This window comes from Acomys minous (assembly GCF_964271855.1).
Source record: "Acomys minous genome assembly, chromosome: 10".
Lineage (NCBI taxonomy): Eukaryota > Metazoa > Chordata > Mammalia > Rodentia > Muridae > Acomys > Acomys minous.
In genome coordinates, this window is record NC_140491.1 from 30,986,166 (window position 1) to 31,011,523 (window position 25,358).

Consider the following 25,358-nt stretch of genomic DNA (forward strand, 5'->3'; position numbering starts at 1 on the left):
AGCTGCCTGTCCGTTCCATTTCACGTGGCTGCCTCTGTCTGCCTGCGACCTCATGATCATCTGAGGTCAGTGAGCAGCTGACAAGCTCCTCCCTTCCTCCCTTCACTTGACAGGAACTAATGCTGAGGACACAGGAAAGTAAAAAAACCTCAGTAAGCGGCTATTCTAGTAGGTCCACTGTCTTCCACCCACCTCACCCATACCCTGGCTCTTCTGTACCCTTTCCCCTGCGTCCCACGCAGACTCGGTTCGCCCAGGTACTCCTCTTGAAGTCAGACAAGCCCCAGGTTGCAGTACACTGCAAGTATCCTCAATCTTTCGTTAAAAAGTCTGAAATATAATCTCCAACATGTCCTATTCTAGAAAGGCTGATGCTGAATTCCACAATGTACCTACACTCCAGAGCTTCAAGGTGTTGATGGTGATAAAATCCATCTAACATAAATAGCTGGGCATAGTGATGCACGCCTGTAACCGCAGCACTCAGGAGGCAAGCAGATCTCTGTGGGTTTGAGGCCATCCTGACCTATATAATGAGTTGCAGGCCAGCCAGGGTTGCAGAGTGAGATCCTGTCTCAACAACAACAAAAATAAAGGAGACTCCAAGCATCTCAGTTAGACAGAACAGTCTCTCTAGCTTTGCCAATGGTGATGGAAATCTTTTTATTTTTTTAAAGGAAAATCCCAGGCCTAGAGAGATGGCTTAGCTATTAAAAGCACCTGCTGCCTTGCAGAGGACTTGAGTTCAACTGTCAGCACCCTTGTAAAATGGCTCACAACTGCCTGTAACCCCAACCCCAAGGGCTCCTACACCATCCATCTCTGGCCTCCACAGGTGTCTACACACACACACACACACACACACACACACAGAGAGAGAGAGAGAGAGAGAGAGAGAGAGAGAGAGAGAGAGAGAGAGAGAGAGAGAGAGAATACCATCACACATAAATAAAAATGAAATAAATCTTCAGGAAGGAAGAAAGGAAGGAAGGGGATGGAGGGAAGACTCAGCAGTTAAGAACTCTTAACTGCTCTTGCAGAGGACCAGGCTTGGTTCCTAACACCAACATGGAAGCTTACAAAGTATCTCCAGTTCCAGGGGGCATGGTACCTTCTTTGGCCTCCATGGTCTCCAAAGCACATATGGTGCACATAAACTCACAAAGATTTACACACGGGGGGGGGGGGGGGGGGGGAGAGAGACAGAGAGAGAGAGAGACAGAGAGAGACAGAGACAGAGAGAGAGAGACAGAGAGACAGAATTTAAGAAAGAAACCCTATTCCCTTATGAGAAAGAGCCAGCCAGTTTGTGCAACTAGAGGGTGCAATGTGAAGAAATGCTATGTTTAGGCACAAACAAGGAAAATCAGTTCCCACTTCCGAAGTGTTTACCACCTGCCTGGAGCACCCTACCAAGAGGCTTTGTGCCTCACCCTGCCCCCCAACAAGCTTGAAGGTACTATTTTAGCCTCATTTTCCAGATCAGGAATATGCGGCTGAGAGAGATTAAATCCTTTGCCCAGAGGCACAGATGGCAAAGAGACTGTTGGGATGTTAAACAGTCTCCCACTGAGGCTGCATTCTAACCAGTGGCCCTTGCTCTCCCCGAAATGTCTGGCTGAGTTGGTCCTCGTGGGAGAGGAGAGAGAAAAGAATGAAGGAGCTACTGTCGGATGCGGGATTAGACTTTTGTCCCTAGTGTAACCTAGGGCAGTGGTCACCAAACACAGCTTTGGGGCACCATTGTGTGGTCACTGTGTGGCCAAGTCATCTCATTTCCTCCCTTGCAGAGGGGGACATCCAATACTTACATTGTTCATTCTTTCAGGAATGGCCAGTGCTCTACCTTACGTGCAGTTGGCTCCTTCAGCCATGCCACGTGGCACCCTTGCCACTTCCATCTTCAGGCTGTTGTGCTGAGAAGGCCACACTGCCAACCCATCACACATGTTGTCCATGGAGGAACCAGGCTAGAATACCCAGTCAAGCCTCTTAGCCTTCTCATAACATCTCTTCACTTTAAAAGCCGGGAAAGCAAGTGGAGCAGAGAATCGGAGGCAGAAAACAGAGGTGGGAACTGAGCTTAAAATGTAGCCACTGGCAGAGATCCAGGGACAGTGACTGGCAGACATTCACAGATGACACTCAGGGTACTAAATCAAGTCCCTCCTGTGGTGGACAGCTATGACTTTCAGTCCTCCAAGGGAAAAAGTTATCCTAAACTACATCATAAATGTGAAAAGACCCAACCTTGAGCTTCCCCTGGAGACTGAAGTCTTCCAGGGCACTGGCTGAGAAGGACATGTCAGGCGAGTGTAGCAGGGCTCAACGCCAAGGAGTATTTTGTTTAGACAAACGAAACAAATACAAGAGTTCAACTTATCTAAAGAATATCTTACTGGACGTAATAACATATAATGCAAGGGTAAAATTAATGCCATATTCTACATGTAATGTATGTTCTGCAACTAATGCTGTGGTCTGTGAGTGTTCTGTGAGAACTTGTCCCCTAGGTGGCCTTTCTCCCTGCGTTCTGGGAATGACACCTGGCAGCAGTCTCCAGAAACTCCATCGGAGCGATTACATACAATTAGCTCCCAATGTTCCTCTGAGATTTAAAAAAAAAAAAAAAAAAGTCCTTTCCAGACTCAGTCTCCACCCACCCAACCTGCAAAAAGGTCAACATTCCTGTGACCCACAACCCCTGCTTCCCTTTATAAACCCATTGTCCTTGAAGCCAGGGTCACTCTCCTATCTTGCTGGGTTAGGAAGGATTGTGATTGAGGCTCGAGCCTGTAATCCCTGTGTATGTTGTGTAAGTATCAAGTCCTGGTGGTCATTTTGGGGGGTCTCGAGATCTAGGTGATCTTGGTATTACAATATCCTTAGTCCCAGCACTCAGAAGTCAGAGGCAGGTGGGTCTTTATGAGTTTAAGGCTAGCCTGGTCTATATAATGATTTCCAGTCCAGCCAGAACTACACAGTGAGACCCTCTCTTGAAAAAAAAAATTTTTTTAAGAAAATGGAGTTGCAATTGTTGTCAGATATATATTGCTCTTTGTAAGTCTTCTAGGCAAAGTCATGTGCTCATCTGAGACGTGAGAAGTTCAGAGAGGGCAAAGGAGCTTGCTGCAGTGTGCCAGAGACACAGAGCCAGGCCAGCCTGGGGCGCAGATCCTGAGCATGAAATGCCTGCTCTTTCTGCTTCTCCCAGCCAGAATACAGGGGATAGAAGAAAGTTGGTCAGTGGTGCTCATACAATCTCTATGATCTATGTATTAGCCCACAGGCCAAATGGGGACTTGGGGATGTACTTAACTGAAAGATCTGGAGGTGGGGAGAACATGCTAGAATATCTGGGTAGCACCGAAACATAAGCATGAGGGACAGAATAAGATTGGTGTGAGAACTGAAGCAGGGAGAGTGTATGCCACAGTCCTACCCTTGATGATGCAGGAGGGACCACAAGCCAAAGGGACGGGCGGTCTCTAGATGCAGGAAAAGGCAGGACGATGTATTCTTCTCTGGACTCAGAAAGGCATGAATTCTGCCAACACTTTGATATTGAGATCCACTTGACTCTGGCTTTCAGAACTAGGAAATATGTGAGTGCTGGGGGGCAGGGGGTCTCGCACCTGTAAGCTCAGCACTCAGGACGTAGACGCAGGAGGACTCTGATTCTACATGTAGAGGTGTTGGCTTTTGCACATAGTCTCCTGGCAACAAGAAATTAGCGTAGAGGTAAAGGATATTACCCATTATTTGTACTGAGTAGGTTTGATTCACAAGAAAATAGTTTATTCTCCACCAGAAAAGGAGAGCCCTAAAGTCATTGCCTTTTTTTACATTAAGCCAGACATTACAAAACCTAGTAACAAACCCTTCACCAAATACTAAAAGGAAAAATAAAAACTCTAATTATGATAAAAGCATATGCTTTAATGTACAAAATTACACAAAGTATACATTTCACTAACATAGAAAAATACTTCTGGGTAACAAGAAAACATCCTAATTTACACAAGACAGAACTCAATGGGGTATTGAGGTTGAGTCACACTGGTCTGAGTGGTGGCGGGAGGGGCTGACAAACACCACCACTCTGTTCACTGCACTGCAGGCAGGGGCTGCCAATCACTCAGTGGGGGTTCTGCTATAGAGCACCCAACAGAAAAGGGGTCTCCGTGTCTCTGGACCACGTCCCTGTGGAGCAGAGCAGCTCGCTAGAAGAAGGACAGGTGGATGTGGCAACATTTTCACCTTGGGTTTGGATTGGTGACATGGCTGGCTGTAGGTTGGTTGTAAGGTCATTGTGCACCTGGGGCCTGCTTGGAAAGTAGTACACAGTTTCCCAAATCCTATTGTGCTTTACAGCTGTCCTATAATTTCTCCTCCCAGTTCTAGCCCCCAAAGGACTGAGAAGGCCAGGGACTCTCTGCAGCAGCCCAACCAGTGATTCCTACACCCTTCCCTCCCAGGCCATAAAAAAACTGGTTGGGAAAAGCCTGATCAGTCTCCACTCAAGGGGGTAGCCTGTGCTCTGACTCCCTCTGAGGTGTCTGCATACAGCTTGCTTTTAGAACAGTGACAGAAGTCCCTGGTAACTGTTAACATTCTTTGGGTGTTTTCAGAAACACTTCTAACCCTCCCACCCTCCCACTGTTGCCCTGGAGAGGCGGAGAGAGTCAGTCTGAGCTTGCATAGCTGGTTGGTAGCCCAGGGTGTGCATCTGGCTCCCTCACTTACCCTCCCACCTCTGCTGACCCTGTACTTGCCTCAGTGAAGAGACTGAGTGAGAGTTACATTTCACCTAGCTTCCACTCCCCCATCAAGTCCCAGGTCACATTTACAAACACTGTATCGCATCACTCCAGTTAGAAATGAAAATGATACAGATTGAAATCAAGTTTTCAGCCATGTTTGACAATTTCATTCATTTTTCTCTTCTGCTTTGCTCATCATATAAAGATACCAACAGGCCACCTTTTGTCATAGACACAACCACCAGAAATCATGCTTTTGAGGAAAGCCTTATCCTTGCAGACTTGGTTCAGTCTTCCCAGGATGCAGAAGTCAGACTGGGGTTGGGAGGGCAGCAAAAATCAGAGCCTGAGAAAAGGTCAGATGAAACAACGAAAATGCTGCCATTCAACCCCACAGTGCATTGACTTACTCCAAATGGTTTTAGGTCCAAGGTATGAATCAGCCTTTTCTAGAACTTTTTGTTACATGAAGAAGGAAGCTAAATATGTCATCAGACCTCCAGGGCTTTCTCTTCTCTGCTTCTGTAAGGCACCAGAGAACCTCAGAGTACATATGTCAAAGCCAAGCAGGCGCACACTGGGCCAGTGGCGCCAATGCAGGAGAGAAAGTTGCTGCTGTTCATTGAACAATTGGTAGATTTGCCTCTCATGGTGGGTGCTTCTAGCTCATAATTGTTCAGGATGCAAGGAAGTTGCCAGAGGCACATTTCATCCCCTGGAATCCCAGCATCAGGACTTGTCACAGGAACTGAAGGCCATCTCTCACCTGTGCTCTGGCTCCACAAGGCTCACTGAGGCTTAAAAGGGTCTCAGTGGTCATGTTACCAAACTGCCTTGTGGCCAGAAATACTCCAAAGATGGGAACCTCCTACCTGGCCAGTTCTTTCCCGGGGAAGAGTAAAAATAAATACAATAGAGCACAGGAGAAGCTCACAGTGGCACCTGGAAACTTAATTAGTTTGGGGAAGGACAGGGCTAGAAGGGACTTTGGGTCCTCTGTCTGACAGTGGATAGTTATCTCCACAGCTGCCTCATCCAGCTTCTCCAAATCACCCCTGGCCAGGCCCCACCCAGGACAGACTCTGCAGGTGAACCCAGCACTCGTGGCCTCAGCAAGGAGAGCGTGGGGAGTGTCTGAAAGTTAGCACAACTGTCTACTGCCTCATTCTCACAAGTTGAGCCCTCCACGAAAAGTCCCACTTTCCAAGCCAAGGGTGGCATGTGGTGGCAATCCCAGTACTTGGGAGGCAGAAGCAGAGGAATCTGGGGTTCAAAGCCAGTCTGGGCTACATAAGGCCGTGAGACAGTCTCAAACACAACCTCCCCCCCCCCAAAAAAAAAGACAGAAAGGTGAAAGGGAAGGAAGGAGAGGAGGCAGGAAGGACAGAAGGACAGAAGGGAGGGAGGGAGGAAAGTTTCACCTTCAAGACCTCATCTTGGAAATGAAGAGGAGTCATGAGTCTCTTTCAAGCAGCTCAGATCTTATAAGAGAAGAAAAGCCTAACATTATAAACCTCACTCAAGTACCTGCTGAGCAAAGCGCACACAGGGCACTTTTGCCTGGACCTGAGCCCGCATCGTCTGCAGTGATGATGAACCAGACTCACAGATGACTCTCATCACAAAATGGCCTATGAATATTTTGATAAGATAGTGTCACATAGCCCAGGCTAGCCCCGATCCTCTTGCTTCTTCTTCCCAGGTGCTTGGTGCGAGGGTCACAAGTCTATATCAACATGCTTTGCTCAATTCATGGTTTGGTTTGGTTTGTTTTTTTAGACAAGACCTGACTGTCCCAGGCTGAATGTAAGTTGGACTTCTGATTCTCCTGCCTCCACTCCCTCCCAGTCCAGAGTGCCGGGATACGCTGCTGGGACCACCACATGCAGTGTATGTGGCTGGGAATGGAACCCAGGGTTTCACACATACAAGCACTCCGCCAGCTAATCTTCAATTCTATGATGTGTGAGCTTTTGACCAGTCCTGCTGGCCTGAGCATCGCAGAAGTAGGGAGAGGAAGATTTGAACCTCAGCCCTGTAAGTCCAACCACAAAAAAGAGTTCCAAGCTACGTTAGGGCCCAGGACTTGCCAAGGAGGAGCCCACACACGCATTCCACAGGAGAGGAGGGCTCGAACTCAGACTCCAGGGGATGCCATACACATTGGAACCCACTAGAAAGTGAACTGCATGCTGAATAAGAGGAGGCTATACCGTGGTACTGCTGCGCAGTAGTTCACAAGTGACATCAGAGCCAGGGTCGGCCCCATCTGGGGTCCCTTGGCCAAGGATGTCCCACTTAATTTCTCTTGGCTTTAGGTCTTTCCTGACTTCCTAGGAAATGTCTTGGATTTTAAATGATACTAATTTCAATGTTTTCTATAGTGAGCCCTAGTCTCTCTCCAGCTCCCACAGGGGATGCTTCTGGGTCTACCATGTCAGTCTCTGCACTGCTGACCTGCTGGGGAAAGACAAGGGCATAAGCACCCTGAGACTACCACCCATTTCAGGCTGCAGAGCTATCCTGCTCGGTTGCTGCCACACCTCCAGCGTACCTATTTTAAGCATACTGCCTGGCAGTTCAGGGGGAGACGTTGCCATGCCAACTCTCTGGCTGTTGTTAGTCATAATCTACAAATGTGTAGTACAGCCATCTGACAGGCAATCTTTCTCGGTCCAGGGACGTTTCCCAAATCATCTCAAGGCAGACAGATCACATTGTTCACAATGCACACAGTAGGTGCACCATAAACGCATGCCGAAGTGACGACCTGAATAATGTGTCTGCACTGTGATCAAGTCTGCAAAGTGCTTCCCCACACAGCTTGCTCATCGGCACCTGCAGCAGATTCTGGTGCAGGTGTGTTAGGAGCCAGGTACTGCCAGGTGAGGAAATGACATAAGGGGTGTCTTCAGTGGCAGAGCATCAGACAGCTCACTGCTCTGCTGCTCTGGCTTCAAATCCTTTTTGTCCCTCCTATGCCAGGTGGTCTCTGTCTTCTATCTAGCACATGAAAGTCAAGTAGCACCAAACTGGTCTATTTCCACAGAATATGAGTTGACAAGAGGCTTTTCCATCTGTGCCCCATCTCATCCAAAGCCCAAAGTGGAGGAGGCCTGGCTCTGCGGCATCCACATCTGACCTCAAAGGATTCCTGCCTGTGTGGTCTGGGGTGGGGGAGGGGCTCCAGTTGGCACACAGGGTGTGTGGGGGGGGGGCTTCGCAAGTCTCCATCCAGGCTTGGGAAAGGGGATGTAACAGCAGCAGTGTTGAGTGGGAAGAGCAGCCTGTGGAACTCAGGACAAGCAGACCACCTAGAACTGGGCACAGGAAGATGAGGAAACCCTGATCCAGCCATGGATAGCCCTGAAGGCAAGGTCGAGGAGAAAGGCTATTCAGAAGAGATGTGCACTAGAGCCACTGGTGGGCTGACCACAGTATCTAGACTCCTGCTGCAGGAACCCAGAGATTGGCCTGGCTCTTAGTCAACGCTATTGGTTGAACAAATAAACAACCCAGAAAGCATTAAACCATGGCATCAAGTGCCTGTGGGTCCTGGAGTAAGCCAACTGGAGGCCACCTGTGCCCTGCTCCTTGTGGGAGAAATATTTGAATTGCTTTCTCTTTTTCTTTCTTTCTTTCTTTCTCTTTTTTTTTCTTTCTTTCTTTCTCTTTTTCTTTCTTTCTTTCTTTCTCTTTTTCTTTCTTTCTTTCTCTTTTTCTTTCTTTCTCTTTTTCTTTCTTTCTTTCTCTTTTTCTTTCTTTGTTTCTTTCTTTCTGTTTCTTCTTTCTTTCTTTCTTTCTTTCTTTCTTTCTAGACAGGACCTCACTGTGTAGCCCTGGCTGGCCTGGAACTCACCTCAAACTCCTAGAACAACCCCCCTGCCCCAATCTCAGCTCCCCAAATGCTGTGATAAAGGTTTGTGCCTTTGCTGATCTTGCACTAAGCACCAAGTACCTTCCTACTTTCTCCTTGTATGGGGAAGACTTTGCAGGTCGCCAGGAAGTTGTCCACTACAGACTGGTTGGAAACTGGGCAAAGGCGGGGTGCTTTGCTAGATTTCATGGCTCTTGCTAGGGAAATGACTGGCAGACTTCAGGGGTGGCCCCACTGGCTGGAAAGCAACATTTACAGTGTACTGACATATGCCAAGTTCATTTCCCACAGGCCTCAAGGGTCCTAGAAATAAATCTGGGGTGTGTAAAGTTCCTTTCTCACTTTACAGCACAGGAAAGGAGTCCCCCAGCCAAGTACGCGCAACCACTTGGCTTGGCTGGAGATGCTATTAGAACTTTCCAAGTGCACTTCAGTCCCTGCACACGTCCTCCTCTGCCCTCACTCCTCCAGGCTGGCAGAAAAGGGACTCTTGCTAATGCTCCTCCACAAGACAAAACTCAAATTTGGATTGTTCAGATCTTTGCCCTGTGGGACGAGTAGCATGGGATCATGGGATCTAGCCTGTCCCAGAGATCATGATGGCATCACTCCCTGCCTGGGTCACAGGCTGAGAACTCTGACCTTCTCTGATATCTGCACTGCCACTACCATGCAGTGCTGAAAGACCGGCACTGAACCACAGCAAGGCGGCGGCCATCTGGCTTTTGAAGTGGGTTGAGGAGAATAGTCTGTCCATAAGGCCCACCAGAACAGGTGCTTGCCACTGGAAAACAGCAGAAAAACCTCACACAGCTCCTGTGGCAGCCAAGAAGACAAAGGGAGGGAGCAAAGTGGCCAGATTCCAGTTTCTGGGAGAATCCAAACAACTTGACTTCCTAGGAAATGTCTTAGGTTTTAAATGTTACTAATTTCAATATTTTTAAAAAATATCTGTGTGGTCACCTCCATAGCAGCATCGCTCACCATATTCAAAAGGTAGGAGAGACCCAAGTGTCACTGCTAGATAAGAGGACAAACAATAGGACCAATACCCGCAGTGCTGGCTGCATGAAAGGGTGTTCTGATGTACAACTCACTCAGTATGGACAGACTCAAGAGCTGTCATTTGGACCCCAAGAAGCCGGTCATGGGACACATGTTATGTGAGATTCCCTAGGGAAATTAGACAAAAGAGACATGGAGTGGAGGGTGGGAAAAATGGGGTTGTCAGAGTCTGGACAAAGACAAAGAGGAGCCAGTGTGTAACAGACACAGCATTTCAGTTGCAAAACCAGAAGAGCCCTGGAGATGGTAGAGGTGATGGCTGTGTAGAGTGTGTGGCTGTGCTCGTGCACTGAGCTGAATGGCTGGGATGCCCGAGACACACTCTGTACCTTCTGCCTACTAAGAACACAAGTCAGAAAGGCATGGTTTTGGTCAGATCCTGTGTGTCTGCTATGAGCTAGATTACGTTTGAATACATAGGTTACAGCACCTGTCGATCACTTGCCCCTCACTGACAAATGCCCCAGGTTCTTCATGAGCCTGAGATGTCCCTCCTGAATCCACCCATCTTCCATCATCCATTTGGACATGCGGCAGCAAGGTTAAGATGGGTTCTGGAGGACTATGCGAGCAGAGTCTTGGTTTTTCCTAAATCTTCTGGGGGGTGCTTTAATCTCAAACGGGTCCTGCTGGATACCCATCCGCTACATCCAGCCAGCCCCATCACCCTTCAGCTTAAAAGGAAATGTTGCACACCCTCACGGAAGCTAAGCCCCTGGATAAGAACAAGGAAATGGAACAAGGTGTTGGTATGGGCTGCTTGCGTGGGAATGCTGGGACTCCCTAGGGGAAAGTGGAGCATACGATTGCTGGAAGTGGTCTGTCTTTGAACAAAGACGCTCTCTTCCCTCCTCCTGGAAGCCTTCCCATGAGCCAGAGCCTGCTCCTCAGCAGAAACCAGCAATAGGAGCTCCTAACCAGGAAGGACTGAGCCATGGCGTCAGGAGGGATTGCAGCCTGGGAGGTGTCACAGTTGCCAGTGACCTGGAAGACATGGGAGTGCATCCACCATACAAGTGAGAACATGAGGCCCTTAGAGGCCAAGGAATAGCACAAGGGTCACCAGCAAGTTAGGAGCAGAGTCAGGTGTCCGGGTCCCATGCAGGAGTCCTCTCCCTGCTACACTAAGGTGCTGGACACTAAGTTCATTCCCTTTGAGACTCTGATAACAGCTGGAGGGGTTCTCCCTAGACAATTTCTAGCACAGGTGAGCCCCCCATTCAGTCTTGGCCTTTGTAGAACCTCCATGATGTTCAGATTACCACTCGGAGCCACTTTAAAATGTTCCCTGCAGGCTTGTCACCCACTGCAGGTAGAAGAGACATCAGTGATGCTATGTGTGCTTAAAGGCAGCAAGTCCTGAATGACATCAGGGAGGTGAGAGGAGGATAGCTCACAAACACCAAATGCTCCCAAAATATGAGCCACCATCCTGAAGTGTCAGGATGACTTGCCAGATATGGCACCACCATGCATGACTGTCAGCTAGGCAGAAAGGCTCCCAGACAGACTAAGAAGGAGACGTTCAAATAGATAAGTCGTTTGAGCAAGTGACACAGCCAACCTGGGAACTCCAGACCCCAGGGTCCTGCCATTGCTCCCTGCCAGTGCTGTAGGTTTCTGAGGCTCTCACTGGTCTTGTGCAGAGAGAAACATTCCCTTGTGATGCCCTGGGGAAGGGGTGATGATGCGGCTTTTAACTCAGCTCTTGAGAGGACCAGACATCACAGGGTCACTTCTGCTCCATTGGTCATCTGGGACAGACATGCATCTTTGCCAGCATGATGTGCCTGATGGTGCTGTCTTCTTTCCTGCAATAGAGAAAGCAGAGAGTAAGTCTCAGAAGGAAGCAGGCCAGCCATGTGGTTACCACAGTGAGCTGTCCAGATGGGCCAGCCTTCAGGTTGCTGGGGGCTCACCCTGTACCTCCATATGCCTGCAGGACAACTCCCCAGCTGCTCCCACTAGGGAAAGAAGCTGCTTGGTGTTCCCAGAGAGTGACCCCTTTATTGGGGGTATCTGTGAGCCGTGGGTACACTGTGGAAGTGTCATGTGATCACATCTGGTACACACAGGCTTTCTAGTGTTTTTGAGACCTTCACAGAGGCCAATGGCCCAAAGAAGGCTTGAGAACCGACCAAAGAAAGGGAGAAACAGAAGTCTCAGCAGCGTGCTCACTGCTCTATTGGCAGAGTTACCAGGTCCTGGCTCCTGCCAAGTCTGGTGCCAAGCTCTGGGGTTACAGACTGGCCAGTGGCGGTTCCAGTGAGCTGGATGGAGGAGACAGCGAGAGGTGTGTCCATCTCAGCTATGACTGTGAAGCAGGATGGTTAGTGTTGGTGCCAGGAAGGAAGCGTGGAGGTGGCACAGCAGGAACACGAATGAGAGGAGACTGCCAGGTAGCCCATGCGAGGGTCCTCCGGAGAGAAGGCGGTGTAGTGAGAACAGAGAATAGAGGAGCCGAGTGGCAGGAGGAGGGAAGAGTGTTAGGGAAGCTCCGGCACAGGCCTGGACATGATGAGGATTGAGAGAGGGAAAGAACACTCCTCACAGTAGAGTGGAGAGTGGGATATGACTTTCTCACATACTCTGGTGCCTCACCTTTGACCATGTCCCCTGGACGGGGAGACCTGGTGGCAATCAGAGGAAGGACAGTAAGTTACCAAGAAGAGACTTGATACCCTATGAACATATAGAGGGGGAGGTAATCCCCCTCAGGAACAGTCATAGGGGAGGGGAATAAGGGGAAATTGGGAGGGAGGGAAGAATGGGAGGATACAAGGGATGGGATAACCATTGAGATGTAACAAGAATAAATTAATAAAGGAGGAAAAAAAATTTAAAAAAAAAAAAGAGAGAGGGAAAGAGAAATAAGAAAGAAATCCATGGGGCCGGAGAACATCTGAAGATGGTGATCTGCAGGCTATTGGAGACCCATGGGAGTTTTCTAGGCAGAGAGAGCGCACAGGAGACTAGAGAACGTTCAGAGTGGGAGGGGCTTGGGAAATGCTGGCCAGAGGGCTTAGCTTGCCAAGGGGAGCCCAAAGGGAAGCTGCCAGATTCACTCAAATATCTGCGCAGTGTGACAGTCCACGGGGAGACCCCCGAAAAGCGATACCCTACCAGAGCAGAGCATCCATGTGTAGTTTTATGGCCAGTCCCACAGCTGCTGTCACGAAGGGCAGCTTTACAGTGATGCTGAGGGTCTGTGGAGCTGTGCAGCAGCCGCACACAGTCCCTCATGAGACTATCAACCCCAGCACCATCCTTAGTGGTCCAGTCCTGCAGTGAAGATCTCATTGTTCTGTGTGTGTGTGTGTGTGTGTGTGTGTGTGTGTGTGTGTGTGTGTATGTGTGTGTGTGTGTGTAGGTGGTTTTAGACTGCTTTGCTTTTCAAAATGTATTTATAGCTTTCTTTCTGTGCGCTGTATCACATGTTGGGGAGAAGCAAGTGAAGCAAAAATAAACTCAGTGCAAATCCTTGACCTTGTAAGATCTCTGAAGTCAGACTTCCCTTCCCATCACAGCTCTATGAGCTCTGTCCATAGGGTGAATCCTAGAAGTTCAGAAGTTTCCAGAATGCTTCATGCCCCATGCATTCTGTGCCTCATATCCTCAGCACTCAGCACCTGGTGCTGCACTGAGATGGTTTCCAGTCTGAGCACAAAGCACTGTCCTTAGAAGGAGCTGAGTGACATCAAGCTCAAGAGAGCACTGCCTCTAGCTTGCGTTACACACAGGGTTAAAGCTTACACTCTTCTGTTGATTTTTCTATTTATTAAGAAATATACTCAACTGTCCCAGGATTAATAAAGACCATAGGATCGCCTCCAACATCCACATGGGATGTTCACAGGTTCTCTTTCAGGGGAAAATTACAGAAAGGATGTTAAAATGAGAATGCTCACAACTGGGGTGTGTGTGTGTGTGCGTGTGCGTGTGCGTGTGAGAGAGAGAGAGAGACAGAGATACACAGAGAGAGGCAGAGACAGAAAGAGTGTGTACAGGGGCACACATGCATGCACACACCCCTCTAAAGAAAACAAGTGGAATAACTTAGATAAGCCCCCCTCTCAGCAGGTTAAACAGTAGAGAAGCAACGATAAAGAGTGATGGAGTGAACTGAATGACAGACGAGAGGAAATCACCCAAAATTAGCAGAGATGCAAACAACTGTGGGGAAAGGGGTTCTTTAACAACATGGTCAGTAGAGATCTGAGGCAAAGGCATTTGAATCGAGATCCTAATGACAAGAGAGACTCAGCCATGGGGAGAAACAAGGCAAAGGGTCCCAGGCATCGGAGCTAAAAGGCCCTCAGGTGAAGTAGGTCCCTGGAGGACAGAAAGCAGGACCTGGGGCCCTGTCAGTGTGACAAAGAGCTGTGGGAAGAGGTGTCAACAAGGGAGCAAGCTCACACGTGGACAACAGGATTCACTTTTTTCTGGAAGCCCAGAAGGACTTTAGAACAGCACGAGCTGCCCACCTGCACACCTGCTCACCTGCCCCTCACTATCTTTTCCACTCACCGCCCCCACTCGCTCTCTTCCCTAGTCACGCACTCATTCATTCCCTCACTCATTAACTCATTTCTCATTCACTTGTTCGTTTGCTCCTTTACAAATGCCTACCACATGCCTGCCTGACAGTGTGCTCGAAGTCATGGGCAACGCTGAGATAAAGGAAACCCAGACGCCTGTGTGCTTGATGGCCACTGGCTGAGTAAACTGCAACAACAGAAGAACAAAGGCTTGGGAAAGATAAAATGAGGTAGTAGCCCAGCACTTGGGAGGCAGAGGCAGGTGGATCACTGTGAGTTCCAGGCCAGCCTGGTCTACAAAGTGAGTACAGGACAGCCAAGGCTACACAGAGGAAACTCTGTCTCAAAAAAAAAAAAGTGAGGTAGTAGGGAGTGGAGAAAGGGGGACCCAGAAGAGCCGCCTGAAATGGCAGGCGGAAGTCTGTAAGGAGAGAGCTTCCTATACTGACTCCTGCTTTGTTGGGGACACTGGTCCAGGGACCTCTGACCTTTGATGTGTGATGATTCTGTACAACAAGGCAGCACCCCATGCTTGAACTTGAGACCAGGCTCATGGCATAGTCAAAAGAAGACGCAGCTGTGTGAGCAGACCATGGTAGAGGCTCAGGCAGGAAGGCAAACACATGATGGGGAGAAAGAAGCCCTGGGGTACCAGGAAATGAGGCCAAAAATGGGGACAGTAATCTATGCCCTACTTAGTGACAGACCCTTGTGAAGACAGCTCCTCCGCAAGAGGATGCAGCCTGACAAGAGGCTGGCATAGATGTGTCTGCCCTTGACACCATTTGCTCTACCGGACCACAAGGTCGTGAGCTTCAATGGGGACACATAAGAAGGCTGTATATGGGGATGGTTTTGTCACCCACCCGGCCTCTCTCACATCACAATTTTCAAATCAAAAGCACAGAAGACATGAGCTGCTAGTGGGTGGAAAACATCCAGGGGATTTTTGGAGAGATAGCTCAGTGGTTAAGAGCACTGCTGTTCCAGAGGGCATGGGTTCAATTCTCAGTGCCCAGTGCTCACAACTGTAACTTCAGATCCAGGGGCATCTGACACCCTCACACAGACATACAAGCAAGCAAAGCCACTAATGTACATAAAATAAAAATAAACAATTTTCTTTTTAATCCAGGAGCTCACATCTGGAATCCCAGCACTTTAGAGGGTAAGGTAGGAGGAATACCATGAGTTCAAGGATAGTTTGGGCTAAATGGTATGTTCCAGGCCTTTCTGGGCTACATTTGGAGACCTTGTCTCAAAAACAATGAAAGGATAGGAAAAAGGAAAGAAGGAAGAAAGAGAGGAAGAGGAGGGTGAAGAAAGAAAAAGGAAGGAAGGAAGGAGGAAGGTAAAAGGAAGGAAGGAGAGAAAGAAAAAATAAAGGAAGGCAGGCACCCAAAAATACAGATTCAGGGACTTGGTCCAGCCTTTTTCTTCCACATTGCCGTCTCCAGCCCAGCTATCACCACTTCCTGCCTGGAGACAGCTTCCTGGCAGGCTCTTGCTCCAAGGCTGGTCCCTCCCTATTCCAAACAGCAGCCAGAATTCCTAGAAAGAGGATGACATCATTTCCTTGCCTCAAACCACCTTATCACTCACTGCTCTGAGCGGCAGCCAAGCTCCTCACAAAGCATACAGTGTATTCTATGATGTCTAGCCTTGCCTGCCCCTCCAAACTGTCCCTTAAAACTTGAGCCCTTCCATGCCATGCCTGAACTCTCTGCTGGCCTCAGGTGCATGAGGCCACCCCAGGTGTCCAGATGGTGGGACCACAGGTGGCTGAGGCCACCCCAGGTGTCCAGAGGGTGGGAATGAAGACGCTGGGTGGACTGGGGTTTCGGCTACATTCTCTTCTGTGTTTGCTTAGACTATTCATTTCTACCAGTCCTTCCAGTGCTCTGGATGCCAGCTCCAGTTCGGTCACTGATTCCTTGCCTCAGCTTGGGTTGTGGACGCTGCTGAGTGTTAGGGGTTGGTTCTTGTAGCACCTAGGACAGAGGAACACCAACCTCTATAGTAACAGTGATGGGGACATGGATGTGGGAAGTGGGGAGTTCAAGGAGGATCATGGAGGAGCACTGAACAGACTCCTGACCTAGGAACCTATCATGTAGGAGTCAGCCCAGTGTCCCTGGATGGAGGATTTGCAGGTCAAAGCATGCTGCCTCAGAAGCTTGAGCTGCAGGTGCCTGCCTGGACTGGTCTCACTTTGGACAGCTGCCCCACCCAGAACCTTACTGGTCCCTGAGATGCACACGTATCTTTATCTCTACTTCTGTCCATACAACCAGGTCCCACATCCAGGAAGTGGTCACACCAGGAGCATGAAGGGGCCTGGAAGGCCTCAGGACTGGTGTCCTTAGGCAACACACACACATACACACACACACACACACACACACACACACACACACACACACACACACACACACACCACTACTGAAACCACTCGTAGGGAAGTGTGAACTTGGTGGGTAAATGAGGTCAAGTTAAACCCAGGTCAACTTAATGAGATTCCCCTCCGAGGCAGCAGGTTTCAAGATATTTCCTTGGGCAACAGTCAGCATTTTTATGCCAAATAATACAAATCAAATGTAAGATTCATGGTTCCCACCCAGCCCCAAATACGAGGCTTCAAGATGTAAGTCTCTACCTAGCCTACTCCACCTGGTCACTACTTCCTCTATTCAAATATCCGTGTGTTGCTGATAGACACTAAGCCTGCAAACAGGGTAGGTGTGAATCTCGGTGTTTGAGTAAACAGACTAGATCTTGCTATGGGACCATGCAGAACTGTCTGTGCATGGATAGCTGAGGAAACAAATCCCCCAGAATCAAAAGGCACCAGAGTGGTAGCCAAACTCAAAGTCACATTCTGATTCTCCAGCCAACACTCTTTCCTCCTTACCTCTGACCCACACTCACCCAGAACTCCTATGACCTGTAAGGCCCCAGACAAAAGTCTTTGTCCACCTCTGTGTCTGATCTAACATCCATGACTGGCAGGGAAAATCTTTTGGGATACCTTTACCTATCGGACTGCTAATCGTTACCAACTCAGAAGCTAAGAGTGTCTTTGGATAGCATCTGAGACCTAAAACAGAGACTGCCCTGCCTGCCTGTACCCAGTCTACCCATTGTTCCCACAAATGTTTTTGGATTTCTTTTATTCTGTCACTCCAAATGCTCACGGCATTGCTTCCATGGAGTAATGTGTTATCTGGGGCAACCTGAATCTGGCTCAGAATAAATGACCTATTATTTCCCCCTTTAGAGTGAGAGCTGGGCTGCATCCACACTTCCATATACCCAATCACGAGCAAGAAGCTCTTTTGGGGTTCAAGAGGAAACAAAATGAGGTCCATTTCTGCAAGCTGTTTTGACTGGTCGGTTGATGTCAGGCCCTGCCCACCACGTGGGAAAGAAGCAGCCCCACTCCGACCCCCTTCTCCAGCAAGCAGCCCTGTGGAGCCACAGGCTCTTTCTCCTTCTATCTGCTCTACTTGGGAGGTTTGCTGGCCTCTCTCAAAGCCTCTCTCAAACACAAGAAACTAATGAAAACCAAATCGTTTTTAATATTCAGTTCTATAAAAAGGGACACCAGAATAGAAAAAAAACGGGCAAAAATTACCTGCATGGTGATTTGGCACAAGACGATGTTTGTTTGTTTTTAAGTCCCCACCTCAAGAAATTCCTGTTCTCTTCTACCATAGGCCTGACTCCCAGAATCTCCATCTTATTGGCTTAGCACACAGCTCTGATCCTGGGCCCAGTCAGTTGGCAGACCTGTACATTTCCAGCCTGAGATAAGCAGCTGCCAGTCATGGGGAGGGAGCCAGCACCTTCTGCTTATCTGTGACTCTGACGTCATGCTGAACATACGCATCTAACCATCTATTTCTCACTGGCTGGAACATCTGTGAAGCATGGTTGCTCAGGCTCTCCTTGGGTCTATCTTTAGATGGGCAGCTTACCACCCACATCAAGAAAGCTGCCCCACTGACCACCTCTTACTTTTGGGAGATCAGTCCATGAGGAAAATTTAAATGAGCTGTGTGAAGTTGAGTATGAAGGCATGGAAAGACTGTTCCACACGCCATTTGGTTGTGGGGAACTGTAGGCTATATGGCCAATGTTCCGCCATCTTGTCATTTACCAGAAACCAGCTAACCCTGGTTGTGGTTCGGCAGTTAGAAACCTGTTTGTGGTTTATTGTTGGGGACAGTCATTCTAAGACCTCCGAGCTCATAGTAAGAGCTACTCCTTTCTGGCTATAAACCAGCTTTTCCAGTAAGACTACTGGTAAAATCAGGTTAAAGGCCAGCTGCCTGCGAGCAACAGTTCCGGGAGCTTTTTCCTGACTAACCAGATCTTTTACAGCGTCCCTCTCTCTCTGGAATTTCTCCCTCTTCTGCGATTATAGCAGCTGTAAAGGTAGACACCTGTTGGAGCATTCCAGAGTTAGGTATCCATAGCAACCCTTGCTTACGCAAATACCCATGCCCCCCACCACACGCCCGTGCCTATAAAAACTCTATGGAATTTTTCAATAAAGGGGGCTTGATCAGAATCCAGACTTGCCCTCATTTCTTTGTGTCTCCTGTCCCCCCACTTGTCTGCCCCCTCCACAGATACCCATTGAAGACCCCGCCGGCCGAGTCACTTGGGGACCATTTACAGAGAAAAACCCCTCTATAGACACCATGATGAGCCCAGCTAATGATGCTCTGGCTGCCTGCCCTGTGCTTCTTCCAAATAAGGACAGAGCATGAGAAAGGCTGCCTTTGCCTGCTCCCCCAACCAAGGTGATCTGTTTCACCTGCTACAGGGTCAGCAGATCATGAGCCACTTGCTGCTCTTAGACCCTGGCAGGGCACCGAAGAGAACCACAGTAGGGGCTGGCACAGGACTAGTACCGACTCTCAGGTGAAGACTGACCTCAAACTGCAATCACTCTGATGTTGAGGCATCTATGTGACTGGAGGCTTGGTAGGACACCACACACACACACACACACACACACACACACACACACACACACACACACATACACACATGAGAGGCCAGCTGAACACCCTTGTATATGCGCGTGCACACACCGCACACACACAAGAGCCTGGCATTTTGGGAGACTATATGTTTAAGAGACGAATGAGTACATGAATGAACAAAAGACGGGTACCAATTTTTCCAAAGTTGGGAGGGGAAAACTGTCTTGAGCAAAACATTTTCATAACCACATCAGCTATAACTCTACGAAGAACAATGCAAAAGGTATTTCATTATAACTTTTCCAGGTTTCCAAGAAAATACACGTGCTCTTATATCAGAGACATGATGGTAAAGTGCCCAGGAGTTTTAATCAGCTAAGGGGAACAGCACACACAGAAGCAGCAGGCTGAGGAGGCAAGATATTACCCCTGGCTCCCCAGAGGAGGAGGAGGGGCACATGGGGAGCCGCCGGGGTCAGGAAGGAGGCAGGAGCAGCAGAAAGCCTTTATTAAGATTTCTAACCCTCCAATTTAGAAGAACGGGGAGTGCAGGGTAAGCAGCTTGAGAGAGCCTGGGACTGGACAGCCTGAAGGATGCGGGGGTGGCGGTGTTGGGGGGGGGGGCTCCAGGCTACAGGGGTGTGGGTTCTTTAGAGAGGAGGGTAGGGATTAAGTTTCGCTCAAATATGAAAGGTTTACTCGCAGGGAAACTTCTGCCATCCCCGCAAGGCCACCTTTCCCCCAAAGACCTGACATTCTAAAGCACTGAAGATAAAGAACGGCTTTCAAGTTTTAGGGCCTTGGGTGGACTCCAGAAGCATGCTCTTCCTCAGTTTCCCCATCTGCGAATTGAAGGTGACAATCTTCACCCCCACAGTCTGTTGGAAGAAGCTGGCTCTCAGAGGCTTCCTTGAGTGGCTGAGCTGAGATCTGAGTCAGGACCCCTCGGAGGCGCAGGGAGTGAAGCTCAGTTCTGTGAGCAGTGCAAACCTGCAGTGACCAGTCTCAGGCCATGGGGTCGACACACTGGTGTGACACACTAGTGTGACACACTAGTGTACAGTGGGAAAGAACCTATGCTACAGACCAGGTAAACCACTCTTGAGCTTCTGGGAGCTTTTTGAAGTGTGAGGTACTGAAAAGATAAAAAACGGAGTGCTCTTTCCTCAGTGGGCTCTAATCTGTGTATCAATAGGAAGATTCATGGGGCTGTTTCCACTCTTCTGTGCTCTGAGCTCTGCTTTAATGGATGGGTCTGTCCTGGAGGCGGGGCTCTGAATCTCATTACATTACACTGGGGCTGGGACTGGGGCAGATCGATCCCCCTCTAGAAACGAGGCGGCGAGGCGATAAATCGTCCGCAGACATTATGAGCAAACCTGCAGCCACCAAGAGGAAACGCACAAAGCAGGCGTTCTCGAGCCCTGAGTGTGTAAGTTCATTCCTATGCCAGGCTGACATTTTTTTGAACCAGCTGTAGACATGAGTCATGGGTGTCTGTTGGGGCAACCTGCACAGATAGGCTTCTTTCTACAAAGGCAGATTCATCCGTAACAACAATCAACATGGCATTATTATAGAATAAATGGCCCAATGCTAGGTCACAGGGGTCAAGAAAGGTTTCTGCTGTGAAACCATGGGAGGTGAAGTTTATGAAGACTACACTGACCACAGGGGAGAACAAATGCAGCTCATAAAACTGGATATTGATTGTGGCTATAAATATTAAAAGGAAACATACACACGGTGGTAAAAATGACACAAGCAGAAAGCTAATGGTGGTTTTGCTTTTATGAATTTCAGTTTTTTGGTTCTTGGTTTTTGGGTTTTGTTTTCTTTTGTTTTGTTTTGTTTTGAGACAAGGTTTCTCTGTGTAGACCTAGATGTCCTGGAAGTTACTCTGTAGACTAGGCTGGCCTCGAACTAAGAAATCTGCTGCCTCTGCCTTTGAGTGCTGAAATTAAAGATGTGCGTATGACTGGGCTTCAGTTTCCTTCTCACCCTCTTTTCTCTAATTTTTTTTTTTATAGTAAACACACATCACTTACATTTGATTTTTCTTCTTCTTTTTCTTTCTTTCTTTCTTTCTTTCTTTCTTCTTTTTTTTTTTTTGTTGTTGTTTTTTGTAACTGGAAGCTTTTGACAGTTGCAAACAATAACCACACCTTCTGTTCCAATGCCAGAAGACCTACTTAAAGGACTATGAGCAATGACACACCTTTCACTCGCTCTCACATCCTATTCTACAGCCCTGAAAGAGCCCATTCTTGATCTGCTTTCAGCGCAGGAACGGGAAGCCGAGTGACACAGCCTGAATCTGCCTATTTATGGAATAAAAGCCACACCCAGATTTTTGAAAGTCAGAACCTGGTGCCACTTCACCATTCCCAGGCCCATGAGGACACATTCCAGAGTCCTGAGGCTGCCCATAGCCCATCCCATCCCTTTATGTTCTATACTTGGCAGCAGCATCAACAAGCCTGGGCATGTGAGCACCTCTCACCTGTTTCCAGTCTCGCTACCCCAACCCCCTCCAAGCAATTGTCAGTCTAGTGGTTCCAGAAGGTGCAGTCAGAGGTAGTCCCTCCTACCGCTAGGCTGGGGCTGTCACTACATCAAGTTCTTGTCCCCACCTGCCCCAGCCCCACACCCTGAGGTCTAGTCCTACCCAATTTCTGTCCTTGCTCTTTACAGTACTGAATGTTGTCACACTCCCAGAAAAAAGACATAGTCTGTGTGCTGGACACAGATATTTCCAGCCTCTTTTCCTAGTTGCCTCCTTTCTGAGATGTTGAAAAGGAAAATACTCCTGTCAGGAAGAAATGGCCACAGACGTGAAGCCTGAAGCTGCAGAGGCCACCTTGTAACCATCAGACAGTACCCCAGAAAGAGATATGAGCATGCTGGAGACAGTGAGCCTGCAAAATAGAAGGGCAGCTAGGTGGTGGACAGCATCAGAGAGGCACCAGATGTCTTAATCCTCATTCATCCTCTCTCCTCTTCTTCCAAGTGCCCCTCCTGGACCACACTTACTCATCCTGTGGGAACACTCTTACCCTGGAACTGCGCCAGACAATCTTCCATCTATTAACTGGAAAAGTCTAACTAAACACAACAGAGCAAAACAAAAAGAAAGAAAGAAAAAGAAAGGCAACAACAACAACAACAAAAATCCACAAAGAAGAACAACCTCAAGCTCCTGAAGCCAGAGCGTTTGATGGCCTCAGCTGGGGCTCCCACCCCCCACCCCCACTCCCCCCTACTTCCCCGCCCCCCCCCCAGAGCTACAGCATTTCATTCTCCAAGCTGGAAAGCAGACACCCAGCCCCAGCGAGGTATTTAATTATCGAGCATCCCAGCGTTTCAGCTGCTCTCGCCACAAGTCCTGCTTTGCACAGGTCACTGGAAGTCACTGGGCCTCCACCAACTCCCATAAATCATCGCGGCCTGGCAGAAGCCCAGGCACAGGGCGGGCAGCGGCAAAATCATACAGAGTGCAAAGAGAGGCCGCTGGCCATTCGTCGGTGAGCCAGGGCTAGAGGGACACAAATGATGACTAAGAAAAAGTGATTTGTGGCCCCGAGGGAGAAGCTTGGAAGGGCAGCATTTGAGAAAGGAACTCCATGGTTAGATGTGTTGTCGGAGGTGGGGGTGGGGGGGTGGGGGGAGGGGTGGCGAAGGGGGAGGTTGTCTCCCCCCCCCACACACACACACAGGCGGCCCCAGAGTTCAACCACAAATGAAAGAGGAGATCCCCTCCCATAGGTCACCACAACGCCCGATCGTTATACTGCCCAGGAAGGCATGACTCATTAAGGGACCTTCTGACATTAGGAAGGTTAGGTGGCGTCCTGGGGCACTGAGCAGCTGGTTCAATGTCACATGAGGAGAGAATCAGGCCGCTGGAATATAGATGGGGTAATTCTGCTCCTGAGCCACATTCCTGACCAAGTCACATGACCCAGGACCATACTCTGTGTGGGGGCCAAGGAGGCATAGAGCTCAGGCTGGGTTAGATTCACGGTTGACCTGGGATGTTTAACTTGGGGTGTTTGCCCGGGTGTAGGGGGAGCAAGAGGGAGAGAAGAGAGCAGAGCACACCCCAGCTGGCTCATGGAAATGGACACTTAACGGCCTGCATGTCCCAAGGGTACCCTAAAGAACCTGCTAGGCAGCCTCTGTGGCTTCAATTTAATTTATCCTCTTTTATAGCACTCCTCTGCGGTTACATTGTCAGGGCCCCTATGCTCGGCAGCATGTTAATGCCTCCTGCTCGGGGATGGGGGGGGGGGAGGGGGGACGGGGGGGGGGGAGGACGTTTCCTAAAAGTGTCAACCATGTCTTTGCAGGAGGCCAGATGGGGGGAATGCCCAGAAAGATTCAGACATTCTATCTGGTGACCCTCCTCCCATCTTCCTCCCGTGCAAGGCTGATTAAGGATCACTGGACCAGACCACATCCCTGTCTGGGTAGATAAACAGACCCTTCAAGTGCCACAGGCTTCCTCGAGGCTGGGGGCTTCTCAGACAGCACTTGCCACTGTTCCTCACTGGGACAAGCATGTCCTCCACCTCCCAGGAAAAGCCATCGCTGACATGGCTACAGGATCCGGAAGGAAAGAAGGGACAGCAACGCTGAGGGATGTGGGGGAGGGGCAGATCAGCTTCCCATCTGATCAGAAAAGACAGTATCACTCTTGGCCCTACTCAGAAAGTCTCCCTATAGGAACCAAGCATCCGGAAGTGGTGGCAACTGAGACTCCTCCCCAGCTGGCTGGTTTGTGGACATAGGGAGGGATGGGAGCCTGGAAGGAATGCAAACGTGACAGGGCAGCTAGCCCACCTGAGATCCCAGGGTGGCTTCAGGAGAGACATCCCAGTGGGGACAAGCCTCTTAGAGCCCAGAATGCTAACAGGAAGGAGCCAAAGAGGATGGCCAGACCGTTAGGGACCAACATCAATATGGGCAACGAGGACCCCCTCATCATCTCTGTTCCAAGAGCCAATGCTCAGAAGAACTGCCTGGGAAGAATCGGCTCTTTTTACAAAGACACATAGAGTAGAGATGCTCTGGCGGTTAGTAACACTACAGTCCCTCCCAGTTGGCGTGTGCTGATGTTGAGGTAAGCAGGGAAATAAGAAAGTCCTGTGACCACTCATCATACATCCCAAAGCTGGGTGAGGATTCAGGACAAGGATGCAGAAATCACTCACAGGCTCTCTTCACACGTGCAGCTTTCTCATGCAAGACTCTAAAATACCCTCCAAAGGAGGCCTACAGACTCGCAGCTTTCTTCTGCCTCTCTCCAGGCTGTCCTAAATTTTAATTAGCAATAATCATCATAAACCCTTCAGAGTACTTGAGCATTTACAAACCACTTTGCAGGCATTATCTCCCTGGGAACCCATGGAGTTCTGTACGTGGGGATCTGTGGATGTACTATTTGCTGGAAGGTAGCCAGGGCGCTGCCTGTTGCAGCGGGGACTAGGCCTGGCATTCTCTGTGGCCTCTAAATACTGGAACACTTACCCAGGCTGCTATTTCTGATTTTGCACAGCCGAGCAGCAATACTAGGAAATTCGCTAATTCCTGGCTCTGGATGAGGTTCTGCCGATCACGAAAGGTGTGCATCTCACTTGAGGGTCACAGCAAAGGAGGATGAAAGTGGGACTCAAACATGGGTCTGTCTGACTCCAAGATAGTGACAGAGATGGTGGTACAGGACATCAACTGATGCCACCTGAGCCAAGCACAGAGCTTGGCCCTTGGCATGCTGTGCTCATTCTCTTCAAGGCTAACAAGGAAATAAGGGCACGGAGCCTGCAGAAGTGGACGAAGAGACTTGTGAAGCTGCTCTGGAGCAGAAAGCTGGAGGAAGGAGAAGAAGTGTACCTGGGTCAGGTCTAACCTGGAGATGGGGACACAAGTCTGAGCAGCAATGTGATGAAACACACTCTGGGCAGTGTGATCCTGAGCTGGGGGCCTTGGAGGCTGGGGTAGGGCCCTGGTCTAAGACTCCATCTCACCATGGCTCCAGCCTGAGACAGGCCCCACCCACTGGGGTTATGGTTACTTGTAAGGTAAAGTTGTAAGTGGTAAACAAACTACAGGAGCCTGTAGC

General features: G+C 49.2%; 1 protein-coding gene across 11 annotated transcripts in view; it reads right to left on the reverse strand.

Annotated features, from left to right (window-relative positions):
• Positions 1 to 9,549: 9,549 nt before the first annotated feature.
• The window catches only part of LOC311606261 (uncharacterized protein C4orf50), an 86,094-nt gene continuing 70,285 nt past the window's right edge, over positions 9,550 to 25,358 (reverse strand). For all 11 annotated transcript variants that reach the window (XR_014782275.1, XM_084797435.1, XM_084797436.1 and 8 more), the window contains one exon: positions 9,550 to 11,516. Coding sequence is in view for 10 of the 11 variants with exons in the window: in XM_084797435.1 (XP_084653561.1) it covers positions 11,430 to 11,516 (87 nt within the window). In the remaining variant the exon portion in view is untranslated. The remainder of the gene's footprint in view (positions 11,517 to 25,358) is intronic.